At 38.5% G+C, this 9,864-nt stretch overlaps 1 protein-coding gene across 1 annotated transcript in view; it reads left to right on the forward strand.

Annotated features, from left to right (window-relative positions):
* LOC121405913 (isoleucine--tRNA ligase, mitochondrial-like) overlaps positions 1-7,330 on the forward strand; it is a 34,905-nt gene extending 27,575 nt beyond the window's left edge. Inside the window, exons 18-21 of the mRNA XM_041596908.1 lie at positions 2,997-3,145; positions 5,818-6,002; positions 6,487-6,628; positions 6,999-7,330. Coding sequence (XP_041452842.1) covers positions 2,997-3,145; positions 5,818-6,002; positions 6,487-6,628; positions 6,999-7,144 — 622 coding nt within the window. The 3' untranslated portion in view covers positions 7,145-7,330. The remainder of the gene's footprint in view (positions 1-2,996; positions 3,146-5,817; positions 6,003-6,486; positions 6,629-6,998) is intronic.
* Positions 7,331-9,864: the final 2,534 nt, after the last annotated feature.

The following is a 9,864-nucleotide window of genomic DNA, read 5'->3' on the forward strand; positions in this document are numbered from 1 at the left end:
CAGCTTGAATGGGGGAGAGAGAGGGTGCTACTGATCTCTCCCTGTAAGAATAGACCAGTTCATAGTTACCTCATGAACAATTTTGGTCAAATGACCTTTCATTTCTTTCAGTATGATAGGCAGAATTCAAAGCAAGATATTACATTAGCTTGCCTTACATAGCAGGATGAAGAAATTGAATAGACCAGGTGACTAGAATAGCACACCAGTGAACACTTTATGAAGGTATTTGTTGCATTCCTACTTTGAATGCAGATCATATCATGTTGCACAATGTACTTGGCAAACTGAAATACCAGTCGTCCGTGGAAGCATTGTTGTTTTTGTCTCGCCTGCGTAGTGGAGCGAGACATAGGTATCACTATTTCCGGTGTCGGCGGCGTCAACAACAATTGTGTTGTACACCCAATAACTTTCTACAGCTTCGAGATGGGATCACCAAATTCATACCAGAGGTCCATCTCCTGAAGGCACAGGTCAAGTTCGAATATGAGTCGAATTTGAATAAGGTCAAAGGTCAATGAACTTTCCATGACTGGCACTGTGCTGTGCTGTACATCCAATAACTTTCTACAGCTTCGAGGTGGGATCACCAAATTCATACCAAAGGTCCATCTCCTGAAGGCACTGGTCAAGTTTGTATATGAGTCGAATTTGTATAAGGTCAAAGGTCAATGAACTTTTCATGACTGGCACTGTGCTGTGTTGTACACCCAATAACTTTCTATAGCTTCGAGGTGGGATCACCAAATTCATACCAGAGGTCCATCTCCTGAAGGCACAGGTCAAGTTCGAATATGAGTCGAATTTGAATAAGGTCAAAGGTCAATGAACTTTCCATGACTGGCACTGTGCTGTGCTGTACATCCAATAACTTTCTACAGCTTCGAGGTGGGATCACCAAATTCATACCAGAGGTCCATCTCCTGAAGCCACTGGTCAAATTTGTATATGAGTCGAATTTGTATGAGGTCAAAGGTCAATGAACTTTTCATGACTGGCACTGTGCTGTGTTGTACACCCAATAACTTTCTATAGCTTCGAGGTGGGATCACCAAATTCATATCAGAGGTCCATCTCCTGAAGGCACAGGTCAAGTTCGAATATGAGTCGAATTTGAATAAGGTCAAAGGTCAATGAACTTTCCATGACTGACACTGTGCTGTGTTGTACACCCAATAACTTTCTATAGCTTCGAGATGGGATCGCCAAATTCATACCAGAGGTCCATCTCCTGAAGGCACAGGTCAAGTTCGAATATGAGTCGAATTTGAATAAGGTTAAAGGTCAAAGGTCAATGAACTTTCCATGACTGGCACTGTGCTGTGCTGTACATCCAATAACTTTCTACAGCTTCGAGGTGGGATCACCGAATTCATACCAGAGGTCCATCTCCTGAAGGCACTGGTCAAATTTGTATATGAGTCGAATTTGTATGAGGTCAAAGGTCAATGAACTTTTCATGACTGGCACTGTGCTGTGTTGTACACCCAATAACTTTCTATAGCTTCGAGGTGGGATCACCAAATTCATACCAGAGGTCCATCTCCTGAAGGCACAGGTCAAGTTCGAATATGAGTCGAATTTGAATAAGGTCAAAGGTCAATGAACTTTCCATGACTGGCACTGTGCTGTGTTGTACACCCAATAACTTTCTATAGCTTCGAGATGGGATCGCCAAATTCATACCAGAGGTCCATCTCCTGAAGGCACAGGTCAAGTTCGAATATGAGTCGAATTTGAATAAGGTTAAAGGTCAAAGGTCAATGAACTTTCCATGACTGGCACTGTGCTGTGTTGTACACCCAATAACTTTCTACAGCTTCGAGGTGGGATCACCAAATTCATACCAGAGGTCCATCTCCTGAAGGCACAGGTCAAGTTCGAATATGAGTCGAATTTGAATAAGGTTAAAGGTCAAAGGTCAATGAACTTTCCATGACTGGCACTGTGCTGTGTTGTACACCCAATAACTTTCTACAGCTTCGAGGTGGGATCACCAAATTCATACCAGAGGTCCATCTCCTGAAGGCACAGGTCAAGTTCGAATATGAGTCGAATTTGAATAAGGTTAAAGGTCAAAGGTCAATGAACTTTCCATGACTGGCACTGTGCTGTGTTGTACACCCAATAACTTTCTATAGCTTCGAGATGGGATCGCCAAATTCATACCAGAGGTCCGTCTCCTGAAGGCACAGGTCAAGTTCGAATATGAGTCGAATTTGAATAAGGTTAAAGGTCAAAGGTCAATGAACTTTCCATGACTGGCACTGTGCTGTGTTGTACACCCAATAACTTTCTACAGCTTCGAGGTAGGATTGCCAAATTCATACAAGAGGTCCATCTTTTGAAGGTGCAGGTCAAGTTCGAATGTGAGTTGAATTTGATTAAGGTCAAAGGTCAATGAACTTTCCATGACAATAAGTTTGCCATAACACCTTAATAATTAATTCAATTTTACTATTTCACTCACATTATTATGAATTACATTCTTTTTCACTAACATTCATTTCCTTACTTCCATGGAAATCATTATAGCTTCATAGTATTAACAGCATTCTTAGTGTTATCTCATAAAGTATGCCTATAGCATTATTGCATATGTAAACTGTCAGAACCACAATTCACCCCCTAAACTGCTGACAGCCTCGGAAGTCATATAGCATAGTTTTGACATACATTCTCCTCATGACTGCAATATGCAGGCGAGACAACGTTTGGCGTTTGCCTTGTTTTGTGGATGTAAATCAAAACGACAATTCAAAAGTATATATGAATAATCAAGACATCAAAGTTGGTGCTTATCTCATTAGATGTTCAACCACCATGTCACTTTAGTACAAATTACCTTCCTCTGATCATGCGTAGAATCTTTTGGTCGTGCGTAGAATCTTTTGGTCATGCCCAGAAAGGAACTACGAACTGGCTTATTGAATTGATAAGGACTATGAATTGAATTCTGAATCTGTATGTCATTCATTTTTGGTTTCTCTTAGGTTGTATTGTGATAGGGCAGAGAGTGAGCGAAGACGATCATGTCAGACTGTTCTTCATCATCTGCTAGAGGTCATTTCAAGGTCATTGGCCCCCATAGTCCCACATCTAGCTGAAGAAGTTCATCTCCATCACGCTGGGAAGAAAGAAGGTAAGCAAAATCAGTTAAGGCGGCACTTTGTGTACTAACTGACACAATGGGTGTCGATTTGTGTTGTGAATCTATTGTTCAAGCGGATGATCTATTGTGTCATCCCCTCCCCCCCCATTGAATAGTCAGATGTCATGGATCGACACCAGTGACTGACACAATTGTTAAGGCCCTGTCCCATCATCATTCAGTGCAAGTCTTGTGTGTGACTTGCAGATGACTATTTTTGCTACCTGCAGGACGCCAGCGTCTACAGTATCTCAGAGCTGCCAAGTAGTACGGATTTTCAGTATTTAGTACTGAAAAATGAGAAGAGTACTGATGGTTCCTTGCAAAATGCTGATCATTGAAGTTTCAGTTTTATGTGTTGTCCTATGGTATTTTTTTTTTGAAAATACTGATTTCCTTGCCAAAATACTGATTTTCAGCTTTAAAAATACTGAAGTGTTCTTGTTCAGGTTGGCAGCTCTGGTATCTCAGCAAAAGCACACGTAAGTCTGATTGGCACGCAGAAAAGTTTTAAACATGCTCAAATCTTTGTTACCTGTTAAAAAGCAATTCCATTTTGTCATTTGTGGCAATTAACTCAACCCAAGTGAGGTAAATGAGTACATACATGTAACAGACATTTATTCCTTGAACGTAGTGAGTGTAAACAGCTGCTCTGCTAAAGCCAGGGTAATTAAGTTACATTACTGTAGCGTGCTAAGAGACTTCTCATAAAAGAAGAAGTGTGAAGTGCTGTGCAATTGATATTTTCAATAGCAGAAAGGACAATAATAATAATAATAATACCAACTTGATTGGATATTATTACCCTGGCTTTAGCCCTGTAGCCTTTTACAGTGCGGTGGCATTTAAAAGAATAAATTCCTGCCAGGTACCCATTTACCTCACCGGGGTCGAGTGCAGCACAATGTGGATAAATTTCTTGCACGGAACGATGTGACAGGGCCTTTAATTCAATCATGATTCAAGCTGCCTGCTTTTAAAAAAAAATCAATGTCATCTCCAAACTGAAGACGCTAAATTAGTAATTTAAAGGAAAAGTCCTCCCCAACAAAAACTTGATTTGAATAAAAAGAGAAAAATTCAACAAGCATAACACTGAAAATTTCATCAAAATCGGATGTAAAATAAGAAAGTTATGACATTATGACAAAATTTCGCTTCATTTCACAAAAACGGTTATATGAACGAGCCAGCTACATCCAAATGAGAGCGTCGATGATGTCATTCACTCACTATTTCTTTTGTTTTTTATTGTTTGAAATATTTTGATTTTCTCGTCATTGTCATATGAAATGAAGTTCCATTCCACCCTGAACACGTGGAATTCCATTATTTTAACATTTTGTGCTTCAGGCAAGGAGGTCCTAATCGTCAAATTCGTAAAAATTGAAATATTGTATAATTCAAACAATAAAAAACAAAAGAAATAGTGAGTGAGTGACATCATCAACTCTCTCATTTGGATGTAAACTGGCTCATTCATATAACTATTTTGTTAAAAATAAGCAAAACTTTGAAATGTCATAACTTTCTTATTTTACATCAGATTTTGATGAAATTGTCAGCATTGTGTTTGTCTGATTTTTCTCTATTAATTCAAATCAACATTTTTCTGAGGTGGACTTGACCTTTAAAAAAGAGCATCATATGTGCATGCATCAGACCTGCTCTCGCCATATTGCACTATTTCGTATTGTCTCCTTTGACCTATTGGTTCAGCTACATGTAGCTGGTTTTGTGGAGTGTTGTGACCCAGTGGATTAGTCTTCGGACTTTGAAACAGAGGGTCGTGGGTTCGAATCCCAGCCATGGCGGAATTTCCTTGGGCAAGAAATTTATCCACATTGTGCTGCACTCGACCCAGGTGAGGTAAATGGGTACCTGGCAGGAATTTATTCTTTTGAACGCCACCGCACTGTAAAAGGCTACAGGGCTAAAGCCAGGGTAATAATATCCAATTAAGTGCATAGGGACGCATTTGGCAGTTATATGCGTGGAGCGTTGTGGCCCAGTGGATAAGTCTTCTGACTTTGAAACAGAGGGTCGTGGGTTCGAATCCCAGCCATGGCGTAATTTCCTTCAGCAAGAAATTTATCCACATTGTGCTGCACTCGACCCAGGTGAGGTGAATGGGTACCCGGCAGGATTAATTCCTTGAATGCATGAGCGCTGAGAGGCAGCTCGAGCTAAAGCCGGGGTAATAATAATAATAACAACGCGCCTCGGAATAGAATATTTCTAGATAGATGGCGCTATATAAATGCCTATTATTATTATGCGGTATATAAGCATGTTGGTATTATTATTATTATTGTCCTTTCTGCTATTGAAAATATCAATTGCACTTGCTTATACAGCACTTCACACTTTTATGAGAAGTCTCTTAGCACGCTACAGTAATGCAACTTAATTACCCTGGCTTTAGCAGAGCAGCTGTTTACACGCACTACGTTCAAGGAATAAATGTCTGTTACATGTATGTACTCATTTACCTCACTTGGGTTTAGTTCATTGTCACAAAAGACAAAATGGAATTGCTTTTTAACCCGTTGCCTCCAAGATTCTTTGAATCCTATACGTTTAACACGGGGACCACCCGGTTCCCGTAAGCAATAGTTTATTGCTGCACTTTGTCTTCTTCTCTTATATTTTTTTCATAGGAAGTGTATTCAAGACGGGCTGGATAAACCCTGACCCTGAATGGCATCAACCTGATCTAGCTAAACAATGGGGCGCCCTCACAGTCCTACGAGAGACATTCCACTGTGCCATTCACGCTCCTAAGAGCAGAGAGTATGATGTCACTATCTATACAGAGGATACTCATTTGCTTCATATTCTCCAGGTATCCAAGGAGTGCTTCCATGATATTTGCTCTGGCGACAATTGCTCGTTCTTAGTTCCACACACAAATGGAACGACCAACTTCAACCCTATCATAACATGTCAATTTGTAATCTGAACGATATTTCCTTTATCACTTTGTAAATAAACGTTTTACTCCACTGCTTATGACAAGCCGTATAACATAAACTAGAAACTATACAAAAATATTCCTAAAATAAGTATTTTTATATATTTATGATTGAAATATGCAAATTTATTCGTGAAAAACTATCTTTTTGGAATCTAGAACTGTGAGTACCCAGTCATTTTAGAGTTACAAGGGACACCATTCAGTGTTGATTTATAAGATAAAAAAGAAGAAATTTTCAGAAATCTTGAATAATTAAACCTGCACTTTGTGAAATGAAGCACAATTTTTCATTCATGCCTTTATGAACGTAAACTAAAAAAGATGTTTCAAATAATCCATCTTGAATTTATAGTCACTTCAAGAAGACGAGACAAGCTGTGAATCAGATCTCACAGAATTCATGATGTCATCCTTCACAACAGTCACCATGGCAACCCCTCCAGTTGATATTCCAGATGGATGTACGCTGGTTTCTGCAGAGCTTCCAGTGTTGGGTAATTTCATTAAAACTTTCTCCTAATGGGTACCAAGTATCGGCAGATAGATAAATGTACTTACAGGGCCTGAAACAAAGGTCAAATAAATTTGATGTAACATCATCATGATCATCATCACCACCATCATCATCACCATCATCATCACCATCTTCATCACCATCATCATCACCATCATCATCATGGTGGTCATCATCACCAACATCATCATGATCATCATCACCATCTTCATCACCATCATCATCATCAGAAGTAGTAGTAGTAGTTTTGTTATTATTTTTATCGTTATTATTTTTATCAGTGTTATTCTTATTGTTAATTTATTATTTTGATGATGATGATAACTATTGCTGTTATTATTATTATGCAGGTGAAGTGAACAAACAGATGATATGCAGTCTCGTGATCCAGCCTGCCACTCATTATCGGTGCAATAGATGTAGGAAGCACACTGCTGAAGATCCCAACAGACTCTGTGTGCGTTGTACTGCATCTCTTACTGACGGCTGGGAATGAGTCTACAAGGCCTCAAATAGAGCCCAAGTACTGTGCGTGTTGCAGTTAGGCTTTAAAGGCACATCGACGTCAGTTTCAGTAAACCTGCAAATAAATATAGGATTTGTAAAGCGCACGTATCCACCTTGCTAGGTGCTCAAGGCACTCCTATATTACCCCGGCTAAGCTAGTCTACCGATTCTGGTGTGCACAACTTTTTGAGGAATTACTTCCTGTCGGTACCCGTTTACCTCACCTGGGTCGAGTGCAGTACAGTGTGGATAAATTTTTTGCTGAAGGAAAACACGCCATGGCTAGGATTCGAACCTTTGACTCTGTTTGAAAGGCGAGAGTCAGAACCACTAGACCACGACGCACCCATGCTGATACAAATCACCCAGAGCGGGGCAAGACTCATGACCAGCGGACGTTATACAATGGCACTGGAAATTCCACCTGTTGCATTAAGGTAGAGTCGTATCTCGCTCTCCCTGGGCTGACAAGTTACCTGGAGGATAGAAGGGTAAACTAACTGAAAAGATTCTGATATCCAGCCTTTTCCTTATGTAAGAAACTTGTTATTTATTTTATATTCAAAACCTTGCCATTTTGTGACTACACATAATCATGTGCTTGAAAGTCCTCCAGATCGAAATGGCTTGATTACACAAAGGTGGTTTAGAAAACCATCATGTTCTTTTATTCATGAGTCCAAAGTTTGAACAGTTGACTCATTCAAAACAATGGAGTCATGAATAAAATAGCGTTGTCAACCATGGAAGCAGGCATCAATTTGGCGCACTTTGACAGAAAGGTGCATCAGCATTGTACATTTTTTTATATGTGGTATTAAAGCGTTATTTATACAAGAAATCTGCATAAACCATGGGTTTAACTGATGGTTTTCAAAACCACCTTTGTAAATTTGTGCCATTAACTCTTCTTGTATTGTCTGGAGCAATTTGCAGAAAGAGTTCCAATCAAATGCATCTCCCCAAATCAATTGCAACTTGACAACAATCAGAAGCTCCTATTTTTAATTTGTTTGAATGTTGAGTCGCTTTCAATCTCTCTTGCAACGCAATAACTTCTCACAAAGAAGACCAAATTGTAAAGATATGACTTGTGATAGAAAGTTTTCTTTTGACATGGAACGGTAAAGATCTCACATAAAATACCAACATTTTTAAAATAATTGATCATAAATATTTATATTACAATATAATATATAATTTTTCATCTGAAAAATGTACAGTATAATCATGCAAGACACTTGGAAATGAGTTTATAAGACTATGAAATGGATCCAAATCAAGTGATTGGTTCTTGCTCAAATGTGACCGGACATAGATCTACTAATGACTTGTAATGAGCGGGCATATTAAGCAAAGTATAATGACAGGTCATAATTTTGAGAGGAGGGTGGCATATCAAATGAATCCACATCACCATCTTATAAAGCAAATAATGCACATTATTTTCATTGGGCATTAATATAATTACCCACATGTGTTTCCTTTGAAATATTGCAACTGCCCTCAGCTATGCCTCTGTTGTTTTATACCTATTCAACAGGTAGCTGTTTTATAATTTTTGCTAATGCCCGTGCCAATGTGTATTATTTGTATAATGGAATACAGAAGTATGATGTCACAGCCATTCATTGCGGTTCTCGATACGTATGTAAATAATGGCCCTATACAAATATTGCCCAGGCCATTATAAAAATGATGCACGAACAAACCTGTGTATCATTTGCTTTATAAAATGGTGGAACTTTGGGCTAAATATCATCTTTTTTATAACCATGCAAAAGAAATTACTGGTGTATGGCTAGTCATGCGTCTGGTAAATTTGCTATTCATAAGCAATTACCAGACGCATGATACCCATTCTGTAATGGTTCGTGGCCTGTCAGCACAAAATGTGTGCACTTCCTCTGCTCCCTGGGGAGCATTCCAAAATGTATATGATTGGTGGGACAATTACTATACGTCAACAAAAGACTGACATCACTTTGTAGTCTTGTTATCTGGGTCCCGTTTCACAAAGACCCGTTATAATGCTATCAGCCAGTCAGATTGATGGATTTCAGTAGCTTTTAACTATTAGTGTGAATTGGTCATTCTCTTCAGTTTTATGAAATGAAACCCAGAACATATTAACAACACTTCAAATTCATCATGACAAGAGAGGCATTTTTCACTTTACATATCACTTCACTTACAGTTATGTATATAATTGCATTGATTCAATTATATTTAATGATATTGATTATATTGATTTAACTTGACATGTATGTTAATTTATATTTAAATTACTATCGAATTTTGTTCATGCTGTTGTTTATTTAAATTGAATCAATCTATCTTGTACTTATTTGTATCATTTTGAAGAATGAAAATAAATTTGAATTGAATTGAATTCATATTCAGCTTTGTTTACGTACATTTGGTCATAATTATATTTACACGGATCATTACATACTGTATATACCCACAAATTGTCAGGTGTTAAATATGATGATACACTGTACATGCAGTGTAGGTGTAACACCCATCAGCCACAACACTTAATATGAAATGAGGCTGCTGCCGGTGTTTAGGCATCAATAAGGTGTTTGGTGCTATATTAAATTCTTAATTTTCAGTTTTGGAGGTTGCTGGAGATATAGCTATCATAGGAACGGAACAGGGGATTTTCAGTTTAGCATTGGAGGTACATGTACTCCTGTAATAGCA

This window comes from Lytechinus variegatus, chromosome 19 (genome assembly GCF_018143015.1).
Source record: "Lytechinus variegatus isolate NC3 chromosome 19, Lvar_3.0, whole genome shotgun sequence".
Classification (NCBI taxonomy): Eukaryota; Metazoa; Echinodermata; class Echinoidea; order Temnopleuroida; family Toxopneustidae; genus Lytechinus; species Lytechinus variegatus.